General features: G+C 33.9%; 1 protein-coding gene across 1 annotated transcript; it reads left to right on the top strand.

Annotated features, from left to right (window-relative positions):
• Window positions 1-8,432: 8,432 nt before the first annotated feature.
• Paip2 (polyA-binding protein interacting protein 2) lies at window positions 8,433-19,708 on the top strand. The gene is made up of 4 exons (XM_089597296.1): window positions 8,433-8,983; window positions 16,581-16,775; window positions 17,517-17,708; window positions 18,963-19,708. Exons 2-4 carry the CDS (start codon window positions 16,602-16,604, stop codon window positions 19,044-19,046), a joined length of 450 nt encoding a protein of 149 aa, XP_089453422.1. The 5' UTR covers window positions 8,433-8,983; window positions 16,581-16,601; the 3' UTR covers window positions 19,047-19,708.
• The last annotated feature ends 124 nt before the right edge of the window (window positions 19,709-19,832 follow it).

The following is a 19,832-nucleotide window of genomic DNA, read 5'->3' as shown; positions in this document are numbered from 1 at the left end:
TCGATTTAAATGTCTTCATAGGTGTTGGTTACACTTTTTACTTTGGCGAAAACATAAAGTACTTTAAAGTGATTAGGGACCATCTGTGTGTGGTTATACAAAGGAAGTGCATTTTAGATACACATTATAAGGAGTTACCTACACTTGTAAACAATTAGAAATAGTGCAGAGACCCGATATATTTTTTCTCTTGCAAAAAATTATGCCCGACCCGTATAGGTTGTATTTTCGCTTTTTAGAGGTAGTTTGGTGATTAACAACAGATCACCTCAATTCAGCTGTTAATAAGTTTTGTATACTTATAAAACATATGAATTTTATGAATTTATCAACATTTTTAAATATGCTCTATTTTTTGTAACTTTATTATTATGGTTTTATTTTACTGGATAGAAGTAGTAGAAATTAATTGATAAGTGTAGTATTGTTTTTATTTTTATAGATTATACAAAAAAGTATGTATGAATAAATCTTCTTTTTTTTTTTTAATTTTTCAGGGTACCAAGAAGTACAAAATTTTATATACAAGGCACACATTTTGAAATTAATTTTTCGATTGTGTTTACACTTTCAATCATAACGTTGCTTTAAAGGATCACAGAGAGTCGCTTAAAAAAATGAAAATAATGTTCTTGAAAAAAAGCTTTAACTTTATTTTCTTTAAATACCCTAAAAGATTGTCAACATCAAACATTATGAGAAGTCCAAACTTTAAACATGATCGAAAATTTCACAATATTTATAACTTTTTAGCATTTTGCTTTCAAAAGGTTTAAAAAAGGGCATGGTGAAAAAAAAATTTTTTTTTAATTTTTCACGTTCTGTGGAACCTCTAGAGTTGAAAAAAAATTGATTTTGTCCCAGATCTGAAAGTTAAATCACTTATAGTTAAAAAACAAGCGTTTTTATTTATGCAAACACTCTATACATTGCACGTAAGGCACGACCAATTTACAATGTGCCTGAGCAAAAAGTGTTTTTTGAATAACAGAATTTAATTTTAATATTATTCTGTTATCATATTTAACTAAGTATTAGTATTGATACGCTAACTATAACTTTAAACTCACAAACGCATTTCCAGCCATTTTAAAACATTTTTGGATATTGAGTGTATTATAATGACACTATGGATAAAATTAATCGAAACAATAAAGTGTATTTTTAAAAGATCTAGAACTTTTCTACCAAACATTTTGTCTGAAAATATAATGGACAAAAAGTAAATGGTGTAATAAGATTTTTTGGCCACATTTGAACGATTTTTGCGGAATGAACCGTTAAGAGGGCTCGTTAGAGAAATACTGGCTGTACAATCAAGTTTCACTTGAATGCGCTCTACAAATTTTGTATTTGACATTTTGTTGTAGAATTTGGATTTATTTCTGTAACGGGCAAAAACGTGTTTTTCACTATTTTCGCATATATTTTGCTTTATGGAACGTCAGCTATGACTGACTACAGACGTGTTGGTCAAACATATAGATGTACTTACCAATACGCTAAGTAATTGACACATCCACAAGTTCCTCGCCTAGAGGCTTTTTTTTTATCTATGCCAGCTCAATACTTCAAATCGGCTGTTTAACAAGTTTGGAAGCAAGAGCTTGGTGGTCGCGTGGTTAAGCGCGTGTGAAGGCGCTAGCCATATTGAACACGAAGCTGCCAGAAGATGCCGATGGTATACGTGACCCGTCTACCGGTATCGAAAAATTTGTTTCGGATATACTTACCTCTTTTTCTGATCAACCTCACCTCTTCGCATTACTTGTGCTGCACTGAGTGTATATACACATATTTAAAAAAAATTTGTTTATTTATTTTTTATTTTAATTTTTTTCTATTTATAACGCAACTTGAGTTGAAAAAAACTTTTTATTAAATGCAATCTTCGAAACGTGTTGAATAATACTAAGGTTGAATATTATTGCAGCAATTGAAGGGTACATCATACGCGATCAGCTGAAGCATCATTTAAGGCATTACTCTTTCGCTGTGTTGCTGTAATTTAGGGTCCTAAAATTTTGTAAACGAATTCACAGCGAATAAAAAAATAAATAAATAAAGTAAAAGTAGTTTTACTCTAATTTGTCTTAAAAATTTACTCAGTTTTAAAAGATCAATGAGCTATTTGATAGTTAATTAAGATGAAAATCACTTATAGTACAAAATAGCAAAGTACTGCTTAATAAATCGCAAGTTTTATTATTAAATATTCACATTAGTAATTTTTTAAAATTGCAAATTACATTGTGCATTATCTTTTTTGTGGATCATTCTCATCATTAGATTACTACTTCCGCATGACTTATATTAAATTGTAGAGGATTTTTTGCATCTTTTTAAAAGTGTATACACAATCATTTTAAAGAAATTAGATTCTTTTTTTTTTTGCAGTTTGCAGTATAACTATTGGTTATAATGTAACAGTTTTTTTTCTAAATTGCAGATTAATTGGTGATCTACTATTTATACTATTTTTTAATATTTCTCTATAAATTTTACAGTATTTTTATTATTTATTAGAACTGAAGAGAATAAGATATTCGCAAACAGTTCGTTAATAACGATCGATGCTCGGCCACTTAGTTGTAACTTTTTCTTGAATATTTTGTAAAACACCGTTTTGATGTAGTTGCAAAAAAAAAGCCAAGAGTTACGTTCCTATAAAATATAGGTAAGGGCTTCTTAATAACTATATTTTGAAGAAACACTTCACTTATAGGTCAGATGGATCTAGTACAATTTATTTTCATCTTAAAAACTTTAAATAAGTTTTTTGACAAATTAACTTAGTAATTACAGATTTGGTTATTAATACTCACACACACTCACGCATATATGTACATATAAAATTATCAATAGTAAAGCAATTCTTGTTTATTATTAACAGATAAATTATTTTACAAATTTATCTTTTAGACTCCACGTAAGCGATGTAAGTGTCCAGCCCATACAAAATTCCAGTCACTCCACAGAGATACTAAAAATATAATTTTCAAGTTATAGACTAGTCAAACGGTTTATAAAAATATATCAAAAATCAGCTTCAGCAAACTTTATCACTTATTGATAATCTTTGTTTTTTTAACTTAGACTTCTGATTTACTTTATAGATTATTTAAAAACTTAACTACATATACATATTTATATACTTACATAAGCGGCCTTCATTCCAGGGTAAACGTAAAACCCTGGTATAATGAGAGAACGTGGCCAGAGATACACCGTCGTTGCAAACCCAAGATAAACAGCCGAACTTAAGTAACAACAACATGCGATACCATTGAAAATAACTTCCTGAAAAATTGAAAAAAAATTTTATCGAGAAAACGCATTAATTTTATATTTATTAGCTAAAATGTTATGATTGAGCACTTACAATTTTTGTAGACCTTATCGTTTTGTACGATTTCTCTAAGATTAAGTAACACAGCAGAAGAACAGATGAGTTCAAAAAACACGCCGATGAAACACTCAAGGCAACCTCAAACGCAGATCCCACCTCAGCGTAATACGGCAGGCCAAATTCCACTAATAGGCCTTGAATCACGGAATTCTTGATCTGCAACGAAATTTTTCATACAGTAATGGATATTTCGAAACTTGCTTTAAGATACAATACCTTGGTGGTAAAACTAACAAATAAGCTGATTCTAGACTTTTCACCATCACACATTTTATAGATTACTATTTAATGCGAAAATAACGATTTTACAGTTTCATGAAGTGAATATAATTTCAAGCCATTAAAAATTTATATTGTCGGCTGTAACCCCTTTGTGGTGACATTAATAAATCAGTTGTAAATAATAGAGAAGTGAAAGAGGCTGTTTGCGGAGGGTTTGGTAGAAAATCGGTAAACGTGCATTTAATAACTATTTTACAAGTTTTTAACCGAAATCATTGTTTTCGCATTAAAAATGCACTAGTAAGGTCGATGAAATATGGTATATTACCTAAACACAATATGTAATGGTCAAGAGCATAATATCAATTTATTTGTTTACAAATTCGTTTCGCGCACTTTTCGTCAAGTCTTACAAAAAAAAATAAAATAAAATACTTATCACTTCTGCCACCTTAATCAGGCATGGTACGCTCATGACATAGTCCATGTTAATCCAAGTTCGACATGGACAGCAAATAAAGAATGCACACAGTACCATGTTGGAAGCAACTGTTTTGACAACTGGAGCTCTTTGGTTGGGCATTTTTTTCCAGATATCCGTGCAAACTTCTTGCAATCGATAACTTCACTTGAACTATTTTTCTGAAGTTTATTTACTGATTAGGTTGGAACAACTACTTGTTCACTACCTAAAGGCAAACAGTGTCTTCGCAAAAATGAACAATATGCAGTACGAGAATGAGTTTGGTTTGCAAGGTGTGATCGTTTTGATATGCTAAGCAAAGCCAAACTGAGTAAATGTCACAAGTTTCGTAGATTTATATCATCGATGAGTCCCATGGAAAAGCGGCATTTTTCTTTATCATATATGATAATCAAAATAAACCCTACGTTACTGAGCCTCGTTAATCGATTAGAAAGCTGTTTCTCATTATAAATGCGTGAGAAACCCTTTACTGATAATGAAAACATTTATGGACATGCGCGCTTCGAAAGAGAAATTAGAGAAAGCGTTAAAACGCAGTTTGTAAATTTTCAATGAGTTACTTCTGTGTGAGACCCAAAAGATTTATCAAAATATTGGAGCAGATACATTATTGTAGGTGGATGATTCTGCCGTAAGTAGCTCAGAATGCCTTAAAGGATCGTTCAAAAAAAAAAATTGATTGACAAAATTATTTTTCATAGTAGTTCTACTTCAAATACCACCCACAACAAATATCTACAGTGATTCCACTATAAAGTTTTTGGGTCAAAAGGTATATACCTACTATTTTGTATTAGTCAATATTAGTTAATTTTCGAAAGAAATATTTTTGCCAAAAATTCATAATTAAAAAAAAAATCCTTATAACTCGGTGGCACCAAATTCAATAAATTTTTTTGGTTATCGATTTGACTTGCTATGATGTGAGATTAGAAAAGTGACCATTAAAAGGTGTTGCAAAATGGAACAGTGTGGTTTTCAAAGTATTTTGTGCTATAACCGACGTTTCAGATCAAATCGTGGGACATTTGGTATTTGATGCAAACTCTTGCTTGTAGATTAAAAATTAATGTGATTATGGCGTAAATGTAACATACGACGTCTATACTTCACAATGTATGTGCGAGGATATGGCAGAAAAGCTCATTTTTTTCCTAGTAGGAGCTTTTAGGTGCAAAATTGAGATTGGAACAGGATACGGAAGTGAAATTATCTTATTGAGGAGTCAAGATATTAGCTTGAAAGTTTTTCTAAAAAAGTTCAATACTTTTAACATATCTTCACGCAATTTGAACAACCAATTTTAATTTTTTGTAGTAGCATGAGCTCTGGACATTTACGGCACAATCTGCCGAGTACATACTAAGGTATATATCTATTGATGGTAGTTTCAATGATGCAGTAAAACACGGCAATGAAAAAAAAAATTTGTTCCTTCGTCTGTGACTCGAATCACATTACCATAGTTCCAATATATTTTTTTTTCCAATTAGCAATCATCACATGAATAGTAATTCCATTCAGAAATCACCAGTGCCAGTTTTAATTTTTTCTTAATTTTTATCTGAATCATTTTTTATGCATTACTGTAAATGATTGCCAGTCTGATTGAAAAAGCATATTTCGAATAATCATGAATTACAGTTTGTTATGAGACAAAAAACTTACCATCTAAATTTAGCCACGGTAGAAAAATTAAAATTTGAAATAGTGTTGTACCAGACATTATTCAGGTTCATATCAGAGGAATGAGAGAGTTTGGGCGTGCATCATCCCAAGACACGTGTACATACCGTTCCTCGAATTTCACAGCCGAGCTAATGAGTTATTAATGCATGAAATCGTTATGATCGGTCAAATGATGGCATATACTTTCACTTTTGCTGTCAGTAATGCGAGGTATTCCATTCTTTTATTGATAACAGGAGAAGCCTTTGTCGTATATTGTTTTTATGTCAAACGCTCTTACATTACCTTTATTTTGAAAACATCAAAAATCTCGTGAAATGTCCACTTTAACAAAAGTAAAAAGTAAATTTGATGCGCTGAATTAAAAATTTATTAAAAACTTCTAAAGTCTTTACAAAGTGCAATACATTGCATTCCTTCAAATAATTCGTAAGCCCTGCGAAGTTGTGAAATCAAAATCTAGAACGGCTAGTTTTGTTTTGTTCTGGCACAAGCATACTTTTCGTACGTTACATTCCACGTGGCATCCTAGGTACTCGTAGTTCGTAGTAATATCTAATATCTACTAAGTACTCACACTCCACGTGTCGTGAACGGAGTTAAACTGAACAGTGTGTAAGTATTACTTCTAATTCTGTACTAGTCATTATGTTTAAGTATACTTATCTATTAAATGCAGCCCATTCATATAACTATTAATTTTATATTTTAAAATTCCGCAAGTACGAAAACGTATTAAAATTAACTATGACGCGCAGTTATGAGGACAAAAAATGTGATTTTTTTTTGTATGGTGTAGGTAGTTTATAAGCCCACACACCCCTTCTGTTGTAGCGTTATCCAAGTCGCTTTGAAGTTGGCGTATCTGATGTCTTGAAAAAATATAACACAGACGAACTGGAAGCAGCTGCACGATCAGTATATTTTCATATCTGTCCGATTCCAAAGGCTGTTTATATAATTAGCCCTGCCATGTGAAACACGAAAATCTGAATACTTACGATATTTTTTACGGCTTAAATCCGAGGGTCCGAATGAGCACTTGATAAGCAATTATTTATGAAAGGATATTTTGCTAACGAGATAGGCAGTTAGGTGGCATATAATATATATACATATATGGGTAATTTCACAAAAACTGCGATATGTTCAAGCTTTAATTGAGATTTTTTGAATTGAATATTTGAAATTTTTAAATTATTTTTTCTAAGTTATACAAAGTCCAAACTTACTTTTGGGCCCGACTCTTCAATCATTTGTTAAAAACCAACGTTAATTAAATGCATTTTTGTTTTTAATTTGAAAATAGCGTTACGGTAATGACAGACTTGTCATTGCCGTAACAGTACTTTTTTTACGGTAGTGAAGCCCCAAGATGGAATTTTCCAACGAAATTTCGTTTGTCACATCTTCACCCTATACCCTTTCGTACACTATAGTCATCTAATCGATGATTTTAAATCTCTCGGAGATTAGGGGCGTTACCGTAATGACCGCTTATTTTACCGGGAAAACGCTCTATACGCGTGACGATACTACAAATAGGCACATTAAAATGTGGGGCTGCAAAAAATTGATACTCTTCTCGTAAACTCAGAAATACAAATCGATTAATTCCAAGTGTCTTAAAATGAATTACTCTGACAAATTAAATCATTTGTGGTGCACAATTCAAAAGTGGCAAAAGCAGGCTTCACAAATTTAATGTCTCGTACTTGAATCAAATTTTTTTTTGTTCTAAACTATCATATAAGGTGCTCAATACCTCAAACTTTTACATAGTACAGCGTAAAAAATTAAAAAATCAACGTCTAGGCCCCACAAGCCACAGAAAACAAAATTTTTAAATGTACTTAGGGAAAACTGGTTTACACCATTTAAAAAAGTTCCGAATCGAAATAATTCAATCCGTCGTTCTTAAACATAGGCTTCATGAAATATTGTATTTTTTGTGAAATGGCCCATATGTAACTTCGTACCATTTCTAGAGTTTCACTCATAAAATAAGATAAATTAAGTTGCCCGAAGCATTGATCATATGGACACCAAAATGGTACCTCATAAAAAAAGAACAGCCCCGTTGAAAACAGAACTTATGGTCATTTTGATGTTAACTATAACGAATACAACAGCTGTATGGGCGTCAAAACAAAGTCATCTGGTTAGATTAATAATTAGCGGTTTGAAAAAAGATACGACACCTGTCGAAAACTAAAAATATCTTCAGTAGCCATTCTTCGGTGACAATAAAACTTCCCGGAGCAATGTTCTGACAGTGATAGTCAGAGATTAGTAGAACTTTACACAGACAAAAATCAATTTTTTTCACCGAAAAAACACGAAAATCGACAAACGTCAAAAGACCCGCACCTTTTAAAGAACGCGCGTGGCACTCTCCCGATAACTGACAACAGTGACGACTTCAGCTGACGGTCAGTGACAATGTATATATACATGAGCAAGAGTCGCTCAAAAACTCATGTAGTAAGTATACTGTTCGCACAAGTACTTAAAAGAGAGCGAGACAGAAAAATATATATCTAGCGCTCTCACTAGCCCCCTCTCCTTTTCTCTCTCTCTCTCTCTCTCTCTCAATAGGACAACACAGTCTTGGCCCGTAAAACATAAAAGAATACTGCGTAGATAGGTACATACATACTTTTCGAGAAAAAAATCACTGTAGAAAAACAACAACAACAAAAATTACGTGGCTCACACACATTAAGAGAGAGGCAATTAAAGAGCAACGTAGCATACAAGTTAAAGAGCGATCAGAGCGAGCGAAAGGGCCAAGCCAGAAAGATATATATCTGACTCGAAGAGAGAGCAGCTGCGGAGGGGGGATTGGCCTACCGACGCAGATAGAGGCGCGAAGCATCGTGTGCGGCGGCGACAGAGAGACAGACAGACAACGGAGTCGGGTCGCGAGAGTATACCTATTGTTTTCCGCTGCTCTGATCATCGCGTTTTTAATAAACACGATTATAATATATCGTCGTGCAATTAATAGCAGATCGGGAGCGAGAAAAGGCACAGCTATCGCGCGTGTGTTTTCGTGTGTGTTATCGGTGAATTCTCTGGAGCACAACAACAACAACAACGTCCGTCCCTTCCAAGACACGAAGCTCCAAACCAGCTCGTCCGAATTGCTGATTCCTTTTGCGCAACAAACCGAGGTGAGGCCGCATTGTATATAAATACATAAACATTACACGATAGCCGTACGTTTCATCATAGGTTTTAGTAAACGTTCGATTTTTCATGCACCATATACTTGCACACCCACGCACATATACGTGACATACGTTTCAATGTATACGAAACGGAGTTTCCATCGCATTTTGTTAACGCAGGGTTTTCGGGGAGAACGGTATATATGTATATACGTATAATGTATTGTAAGATACAGCTTTTCCTTATGCTCTCTGCACTCTTCGAGGAGTGAAAAGTGTAAAAGAGAAGGAGAGAAGACGCACTTTCGAGGAATGGCCGACGCGTCAAGTCGATTTAAAGCCATCGTTGATGTGCGAGTGTGCAATGTAGGTACCTATACTTACAATGGCTTACATACGAATATACGATAACGTGGACTTTTAAAGTTTTAAAACACTGACTCACGCACACGCGCGTATTATCAGAATTTCAGTACATCTATAGTGTGCACATTGTCGCTTCAATTGTGTGTGTGGGGGGGGGGAGTATGTAAACTTATTTTCTCTTAGATAACCGTTTGATTGTAGTCATTAAACGCGCATTAACATCGAAATGCGTTTGTATCAATTTATTAATTTAGGTGGCTGGGGACAAAGAGGAGACAAAAAAGTCGTGATTGTATATATCGGCCCAAAAAGTCACGCCAGGCCGACATTTTCGCGTCCAGGAAAGCGCCAGCGGCACAGAAAGTGCCTGTCCCCTTCGGCAGTATCTACATTATATGTATATACCGACTACTTAAGTATATATTGGTACTTGCATTGATACATTGCGTGGATAAAAATATTCTTACATGCACAAGCATAGAGCAGAAAGAGAGAAGTGGTAAAATACACGCTTGCGTGTATTGTATTTTTGTTTGTGTCTCCGTTCGTGTATGTTTTTTAGTCTTCAAATGAATTAAAGGTCCTTGTTCAAGAATATAAGTATTATAATCACGCATGAAGCGGAGACTTTTTTTTTTCTTCCAAACTACAGTAATATTCGTGCAGATAAAAATTCTTTGGGCTGCACAATGGCCTAAATATGTGCATGCGTGATTTATTTTGTATAAATAGAAACACCGTTAATAGCTTTGCTGGAGAGAAACATAAAAAAATGGACGAATAAGCGGCTCTCGAATAAACTTAATATAAAAACGAACGCTCGCGCGGGGACCTATAACGATATCTGGTTTGAAAACAAACGGTAACAGGCTCTCTTTGTTTTTGTTTTTACACGTCTGTATTGTTGTTGCGATCCCGAAAATCGCTAATCGGTAAAATTAGAATTGCAACGAATGGCGTACAAAGAAATGGAGTTGAATTTTTAAAAATTTCAACGTGGCTGAATGATATATACAAAAATTTTGTTCTAAACGGCGAAATAGAGGTCGTTCGGAAAGCACAACTGCGTAAAAGAAGATGTAGACAAACAGAAGCCAAAAACGAATTCGACTTCTCGAAGCGTCGGTCATCATATAAATACATTGATATTTATGTTGACGCTTTGTATAAATACAATCATACATTCATGCACCGACATTTTTAATCACAGCTTGTTTACAACATGCGATTTTTGGCTGATGAAGACAACGATTTCATTCAAGAGTTCAAAAGACTGAGTGTTTTATATTAAAATCAATAACAACTATATTAACACGTACACCAATAATAGACAAAAAAATACAACCGTCTTGAATCTGTTGCGTAGAAATAGAATGACAAAGGATGCATGTAAAATGCTTTGTCTTAATGGTTCAATTTTTTAATTATTATACTTTAAATTTAATATTATACATTTTATACACAAATTATATTTAAAAATATAATACATTTAAATGATGTACTTTCGATGTGATGTAAAAAAAATTTTTTTTTAATACTCCAATTTTTGATTTGAAATGCGATTAACATTTTTAATTTCGGTACTAAGCCCTTTTGAACCTTTTGAAACAAGATTAAGACAAGACGTCTCCATTGTGAGATGTAACGTATAATTTGAGTGCACTACAAATATTACTCAGATATTTGCTGCTTGAGGTTATGTTGCCACTCTTACGACGTATTGTAAAGTAATAATTGACGAAAATACAATTTTCAGGGTAACGTTTTAAGTAGTATCGTTACTTCAATAGTGCTAAGAAAATAATGTTTAAATTATCTAAAAAACTCGTTTTTTAATAAAAACTTCTATGATTTATTGACTGTTTTGTCCATTTCAATCTAGGGACATTATTATATTTTCTTTACTACTTGACTCATCATCTTAAATCTAATCCAAGCTGGTGATGGACTAGAGGACAGCTGCCAGAAAATGAAATGTTTATGTATTTTTTTTCAAATTTATGGATAAATTATTTATTTATTATAAAGTATATTTAAAAATATTAGCTGTGTGCAATGAAGCTCGAAAATGCGGTGATACTCTCATTTTTAGTGCATTAAAAAGCACATACCATGTTATACGTACTTGCATTGTTAAATTATCATCCAGCTTGAATTCATGTAATAATTTTGTCATTTGACACATTTGAACAAAAAAATTATGCACACGTGTGTACACAGAGAGTGACGTATCATTTTTCAAGATGTAGATGCATGAGATGCTTTAATCTTTTTGTATACAAGTAAGGTCTCGATGTCATAAAAAGTTTGAAAAATGTAAAGGTCGTAAGCAATCCGATTTCGAAAATATGCACGTTTTCTTTTTGGCTTTTAAATACTTATTTTATTTTTTTGGCATTTGGAGATAACGAGTAAATAATACGATTTTCTTTGTTACTTTGTTTTGCGTTTAATGGATCATCGAGCTATAAAAATAAAAATTCATTCGCACTCACATGTATTCTTTTAACATTAGATTGGGGTGTGCCAAAGACTTTTTTGTAACTCATTCAAGTAGGTTTAAAAATAGATTTTTTTTTTTAACGATTACCGACTTGTTTTCTATTTACTGTAGTGCCAGTAAAAAAATTGCTGGTTAAATAAAAATGGTATTTTTGTGTTAAGCAAATTATCAAGCTAGCAACTTTTCTTACACTTTTTGAGTGTTGACAGTACCTTAAGCGAAATAATTAATTATAATTATAAAAAAATGGATATTACATTCATTAAACTACGTCGCGCTTGAGTATTTTTCTGAATCTCGAAAAAATCTCCCGTAAATATATATAATACATCACTAGCTCCCTACCTGTTTGCAAAAATCGTAGTTTTTTGTCAACATAACATAGATATGTCACATAAAAGAAATCAAGAAAAAAAAAGAAGGGGTGAACGAAAAAACAAACGACTCATCTCCCAACCTCAAAAATCCAAAATGTCTAATTCTCGGTGATCGCGATGTGGCGTTAACCATCAAAGAAAATTCGTAGTGTTGACACAATGCGCGCGGGCCCAAAATTATTAGTAAAATGGCCTAGCGAAGAAGTTTGCCTCATCTTTCTCGCTCAAAATTTTCAAGATTTTTTTCTCTTTCGCGCGCTTTGTGTGTCTTATTGTCTTCCGACTGGCAATCAATTAAATTGCAAGGGAAGAACGGGAATCGAGATCCGGTATGTTTACGCAGCTGAGATAACGATACTTTGCATACATTTTACACATGTGCAATCGAGAAGTGAGTCTTTGTCTTATTAACACGAACCTTCGTTTTACACCTTTACTATTTTCAGCCGTTTCCTATCCTAGTGAACTTTATAAATGGGAAAACTCTTATTTACTTTGGTGCTTTGTTCATTCCCTACACGTTTCGTTGTGCTCACGGTTCGTATGATTTGTGTAAATTGCACATTAGTGTTTTATGGGAGTTATCGTGGCGGTACAATAAACCTTAAAAAAATTTTTGTGTTGATTTACACACTCTTACCATGAATGTTCTTGTACATAAACCGAATGAATGGATCTTCAGCCTCACGTACACACATGAAAATTTACAAAAAAATAATAAATGGAAAAACTACTAATCATCATTGATTTTATTCATGTATACCACCATACGGATGTGCAAACAACACTAGGTATGCAGAGAATTCGAGATAATGAATTTTGAAAACAATGAAGCTCGCAATGAAGCTATACAAACTTAAATTTTAACTGAATGTTTTACCTATAATTATCCTTTTTATGCGATTGTGTCAGAAATTAACTGAAATTAAAGTAACAATAAGTCTTTGACAACCAATTGACAATAATCTTCCCATAAGAGCCGATGTAAAACCGAAAGTCTTTCCAATTTGATTTCTCGAAAATCTAGAGGCTAGACATTCTAAAATTTTGATGTGTTATTTGAAATAATAGAACGAGTCTGTCCTAATTATGCAATTTCGTATGCAATAAATGAAGTATCACGATAAAATCTGCTTAAAATTATTAATATTCACCTATGAAGACGTATGTATGCAAACTTGGGCACACTTACTTTTTTAATTTTGGAATGTATTTTTTTTGCTGTGTTTAGGGGAAAAAATTTCTTCAACTACTACGTACAATATAGTGATCGATACAACTTTTTCCAGTAAAAACATTGCATGATAATTTAAAATAAAAAACAATTAAGAAAAATAATGTTGCAAGAATTTGAATATTCGATTTAAAATATCAATTGTATTCTAAATATGCAATAGAAAAAAAATCTTAGTATTTTATTGTAAATAGTGATGAATAAAAAATTTTTTAGCGAATAAAATATTCTTTAATGAAATAATTTTTTATGAGTGTTTAAGAAACCAAAAAATAATTGTGCCCAAGTCTGTATACTTGAGTACATGAGTATTGTAAACGTTATGGAAATAAGTGGCACGATAAATATATCTGGCACATGTATGATCAGCACGTGGGCGCTGACTAAGTAAATAAATAGTTTTGTGGTATAAGGCGCGGAGTAGATTGTAAATTGTGAGGGAAACTTAATGAGTATACTCAACCTCATACATGTACAGCTGCATTATACGTGATCATTTTGGTGATTTGTATAGTGTTTTTCCGATTTGTTCTTGAAATCTGCGTTCGAGAATCAGTACGAGATGAGATAAGATAATTATTTCAAGCCAAATAAAGCAGTCTCGTAATTTTAAGAGTATTCATTATAATTGTTATTGAAAAAAACAAAATGACAACTTGGATAAATAAATACGTTTGTGTACGACGAGGAGAGTGTTAAAAAACAAAGTCATCACTTGGTCGCGATCGAGGTTTGCGATACAGTGAAATATGTGCAAACGTGGATTTTGTTTTGCAAATAATTTGTCGATAAGTGATCGAGTGGAATGATAAGCTTAAGCTGCACGGAGTCGTATACAAACCGAGATACGAACACAGAGTCGAGACAATAATCGATACATCTTTTTTTTTTTTTTTTTTTTTTTTGAATTATTACAAACACATAAATGTGATGATTAAGGACGATCTCCGGGTCCAGTGGTTCTCAATCAAAATTGATGTAAATTTGAAAACCTCTTTTTCGTTGCATGAGCAGACGATGCGCATCAGACACATAGGAAACTTGGCGACACTGCAACATCTCGCCACCGATCTTACTATATAAATATATGTACTCTGGCCGTTAGGGTTAGATGCCGCGAGGCGAGTATATAGAGACTTTCTGCCAATTTTCACGACGCTACTTGTGATGTTACAGTATTGCAAAATCTCATGATTGTATTTGACATTGAAAATCAGCCCTATTTTTCGTGACCGTCGTCTGACTGTTCTGTACTCAGTAAGTATATAAGCAGGATTGTTGTTGTCAAGTTGCTTGGGGCGTCTGCTTCTCTCTCGGCGGAGGCGAGATGAGGTGTTATTAAAATTATTGTTACTCATTAATTGATATGGAAAGGCCTATAAGACTTGTACTCATTTTTTTCCTTAGGAATTTGTTTATTACATACAATTTTTTGGGAAAAATACTGCGAAAATTCATTAAGTTATGCTCGAAAGTGTGTTTTTTTCGCCAAGATTATAGCTATAGATATACTGCACTGTTAAATCGACAATCTTTAAAACTGAATAGTTCGCAATTTAGTAAGGAAACACCTGTTGAAATTTTGCACACGTGTAAATAACACTTTCATTTCACACATATTTCAATTTGAGCAAATTCTTACGAAAACTACTATACCCGGAGATCGTCCTTAAAGGATAAAAGTTTTACTCCAAAACTCCATGAATGATGATTTCACACTCCGAAATAATAGTTGTGGTATTTTAAAAAACTGAACTTTTACTCTGTTTAAATTAAAAAATAACCCTTAAATATTATTTGTTGGTTACGCCAATCTTTAAAGTAAAATTTTCATGCATCCAAAACCTTGGTGGGTATCGTGCATGTATTTACTCAATTAATTTTTTTAAAGCATCACCTATAAGTAATGAGTATTAGAAAATTTCCAATATTATACCAAAATTTCTGGTATCCATACCAACTTACCAACAACGTAGTACGAGTCAAATGTGTGAGATGTACCTACACATATTATAATATACTTTCAAACAAGCTCCTAGTGTTGTAATAATGTATTCAATGTGGCAAGGCGAGTTTCGTTTCCGAGCGTAGGTGGTATTGGTATACATACACGCGTGTGTAATATACTTGCCCGATAAAAATCCGCCAAGCCGAGTGCGGCTCCAAGGTGAGAAAGAAAATTAATTCCCCGAGCGTGTGTGCGTGTTCGTGCAGTACTTGTACTTTTGTAGACGCGGGATATGAGACTTTGAAAGTACAACAGAACGAAAGGACTCGTGTACCAAGGTCGCGTCTGGTCAGTAACCTTGAAGTTTTTTCATGTATTTACTTGTTTTTTTTTTTTTTTTTTTTTTTTTTTTTTTTTTTTTTTTTTTTTAGAACATTTCTTACACTTTTCTTCTTTCCTCTTCGTCTCGGCCCCCTCGAACTGCGCTCATCGTGTCTTACGCGGTACCCCTGTTTTTCATGGCAAAAAACGATTTCGTCAGTAGTACTTAGTAGCAGTTTGTGGATCGTGACTCCTTTTCATTTTTTTTTTTTTTTTTTTTTTTTTCATCAATACACGGTGTCATGTCCATACAACTTTATCTTTTTCATCTCTATGAATTATGTTTGGTTGAGAAATTTTGAAAGTACACGAGTCCCTCCACATTCCTTCCCTTTCTTGCGAAAATCTTCGTTTGGAGTGCAATGTAGTAAGTACGTCTGTTTCACAACAATTCAGTCCCTTCATACAGGGAAAAATTTCAGAGGAACAGGCGTACGAGAGATGTTTTGTGTATTGATCGCAAACACAAAGAATCAACGATTTAAGTTTCCTTTGGAGCGAGCCCGATGATAAACTCCTGTTACGGCCTTTAGATCACTACATGTTGCGTGTCCTTAATTTTCTAGGCCTCGTACACGCGGTTCCGTTAAAATCGACAACGCAAATAAAACACCGAGACTATACATATTTTACATTCAAATTTATGCACATCAGGATCCAAACATCACATTCACAACTATATTATACACGAGGAGCTTAATTAATTATTATTATTATTATCATTATTATTACTGGTGCTGGTGAAAAGTACACAGTTTTCAACGTCGGGTATTTTTGATGATACGTTTCAGTTAACGAGCAACTAAATTGTTATGAGAATGAAGATTCCAACGGGTGGCTCGGGCAACGGGTACTACGGCCACGAGAACGGCGGTATATCGTACAACTTCGACAACGTCGAAGCCGTGAACGAAGCTCCAGCCACGGCCGATAATGACTTCTCCGAGTACATGTGGATGGAGAATGAGGAGGAGTTTGATAAACAGGTGAGTACGGGTTCTTTATGGTTTTTTTTTTTTTTTTTTTTTTTTTTTTTTTCATCCTGTAGCCCACGGGCTTCCAACTGGACCGACGACAAATCAGGTGTTGACATCTAGTATCTGAATATTTTACTAGGGCTGTCTGTCAAATTGTTGGGGCAAATTTGTTCAGGTGACCCAGGTTTTTTTTAATAATAAATGCGATATTCGAGACGAAAGTTTGAAGGTACTCAAATATTCTTCTACCATTTGGTACTCTTCTCTAAAAAAAAATTTTTATTTTTGTTATTTAATGACGGAATTAAATCATATTTTTCAATTTAAACTTTACAAAGAAAAAAAAAATAGTTACTGATAAAAACTATTTAAAAAATAGGATATAATAAATTAACGATAAACATTATTATAGTCCCAAATCTGGACTTGATTAATTGTTGTTAAGCATTAGTATTTATTTTTTACCTTTTTGTAAAATAAAGTTTTCATGAAATAAATGAGATTATTTTTGCTTGTCAGCCACGAAAACAAATTTAGGAGACTTATGACCCTCATATTAAGATGAAACAACAACGTTGAATACCTGCTTGACATAAATGCAACTGTAAAAATATTGTAAATCAGCATCCCGAGCTCCGTAGTGACTTACTTTAGCAAACACTTGACGTGCATTGAAAAAAAAAAAACGCGAGATTCCGAAAGGAAATAAATTGTACGTCCGAGTGACCAAACAGCTATTTGTCGTACCAGGTGCTCCAGCAGCTCGAGGAGGAGGAGTTGATGGAGGAGTGCCTGGAGGCGATGCTGGAGGAGGAGAGGCAGCACGAGAGGAACCAGGCGTCGAGCGCCTGGGCGAACGCCTGCGCGAGCGCCGAGAACAACGGGGCCGAGCTCTGCCAGCAGCTCAACAGCCTACGGGTGCACGACGACATTGCCAAACAGGTACGTAACGTCCGCGGACTTCCGTGCTTTTTATTTATATATCATTCTTGTCCCGAATGATGTTTGCTGAGAGGTTTGAATTTCGTTCGCCCGTTCCTTCGTACGGCTGTAAAAAATATAGGCACGTGCGTTGTTATCGAACGAGACCGAAAAAATTCTGTCTTTTCGACGTTCCCCGAAATTCTTGGGATTCCCAGAACAATTTTCGAGATTCATCGAATTTCACGCAACAAAAGTATTTTTAATTTTAATTCGTGGCGATTATAATAGATCGATTTGTACGTGTAAATAGATGTTTAATTAAATAGTATGTGGTTACTATTGTTATTGAAAGATTAGATTTTCTAATTGTTTGCTTCGTTTTCATACTAAATGTCAGACCTTTTTTACGTCACCAAATTGAAATATAAATTATTTCAGTAAAGTTATAATTTTAACACAGGTGAGACAAGAACGTTCCATTATAAACGCACATACCCATTTTTTGAAAGTGGTACAAAGTACTGAGTAAACTGTTTTTGACAAATTTTCGGGATCACGGGGTTTTTCGAGACGAGGCAGGATTAAGGATAAATGTTCTCCAATTAAGGTGGCTTCGGCGGTTGGTACCGTACCTAGGGTAGGGTGCCATAAGGGCCCCTAAAAAATCAACACTTTTCAACAGTAAATTTTTCAATAAATATAGTTAATTCGACAAAACCAAAGTACAAGATCAAGAAATTGCCAGAAAAGTACCGTGAAATTATAGTTGTGAAAATTGGGAGATGTTGCGAGGCAAGCCAGATTAATATTTTAAACTTTTCTTTTGATTTTCTCTTAAGTTAAGTCGTTGACCCTATATTTTTAAGAATTTAATAGATTCTTTTTAAAAAAAAACACACAAGAACTGTTTTAAATTTTTGAGGTTCATCGAGGTTCATCAACGATTTCCAAAGAGATAGTTGATTTTGTGACCACTGTCCATAAGAGTAGGTGCCAAATTGGTGAATTTTCAGTAGCGATTTGCGAAAAAATTAAGTCGTTGACCCCAATATTTTCTTATTGCAAATGAATTTGGCATACTTTATTTACATGATTCCAGAATTTCATAGGATTGATCAAACTGATAAAAATCGCCCAAGCCACCTTAAACCAGCACAAAACCCCACAGAATATCTCCCCCTAAATACAATCATTAGATTCGTAGCATTACCAAAATATTCCGAATGAAACTACAAGAGTACTAAAAAAAACATGTTTCTTATCCATTCACAGAGCACATTGAACCCAAACGCAGCAGAGTTCGTGCCGGCCTTCAAAGTGACAACGACGCCAGAAATCAGCGCAAAGTCATCGTAGAGGCCCTCCCCCTTCCCGCCATCGTTCCGCCAAACTCCCTCGTCTGATGAGTAGCTCACCAGACCCTCCTCTATACTCAACCCGTGCAACATGCAAGACTATATCGATAACACGCTCTGTAACCCTACCCCGCCCCTTCCCATCCCATCCCGCCCCCCAACCTTTCGATTCTTTTTCCCGATGCCCACCTAACGTTATTATAAATATAATCAACTAAGGCGCGACGACGACAATTGCGTGGGAGAAGCAACGTATCGTTTGTAGGCGCCGCCAGGCCGTTGTATACTATACATACAGTGTAAGGTTATCAATTAATTAATTATACATGCTCTACGTAACCGTAAAAAAAAAAATAAAATAAAATAAATTAATAAAAAAAACAACAAATAAATAAATATTACTATTAAGAGAAGAAAAAAAACGAGGAAAACAATTCAGGATTAAGAATGTATAGTTGTAGTTAATTGATGAGGAAAATTAGTACGCGTGATATAGAGGCATAGGAACAAAAATTAAAATTAAAAAAAAAAAAAAAATTATAAAATGAATAATCTAATCGAAGTTGAGGTGAGAAAAAAAAATGAAGAATCGCTGTCCACGAATCTTTTTAGCGATGAGTAATTGTCGGGAAGAATAAAAAAAAAAAAAAAAAAAAAAAAGAATCAGCAAACGAGTAAGAAAGCACGTGTTTGTGTTGTACAAAATCTTTGATTTTATGCATCCATGGAGATTTTTTTTTCCTCGGAGTCTCCTGCCTGAAGCGGATTATTTAATTATATTGAATTT

Source organism: Copidosoma floridanum, unplaced genomic scaffold, assembly GCF_036245765.1.
Source record: "Copidosoma floridanum isolate Cflo_tuat_1 unplaced genomic scaffold, Cflo_Japanese_pri ptg000032l, whole genome shotgun sequence".
In the NCBI taxonomy this organism is placed as follows: domain Eukaryota; kingdom Metazoa; phylum Arthropoda; class Insecta; order Hymenoptera; family Encyrtidae; genus Copidosoma; species Copidosoma floridanum.
Note: the sequence above shows the minus strand (reverse complement) of the source record. Positions and strands in the feature narration are given on the sequence as shown.

Bases quoted from the DNA above. Each gene is read 5' to 3' on its own strand.
- Paip2 (XM_089597296.1), top strand. From the start codon at position 16,602: ATGAGAATGAAGATTCCAACGGGTGGCTCGGGCAACGGGTACTACGGC. The intron at 16,776-17,516 runs GTGAGTACGGGT...TTGTCGTACCAG, and splicing joins AGGAGGAGTTTGATAAACAG to GTGCTCCAGCAGCTCGAGGA. The intron at 17,709-18,962 runs GTACGTAACGTC...ATCCATTCACAG, and splicing joins ACGACGACATTGCCAAACAG to AGCACATTGAACCCAAACGC.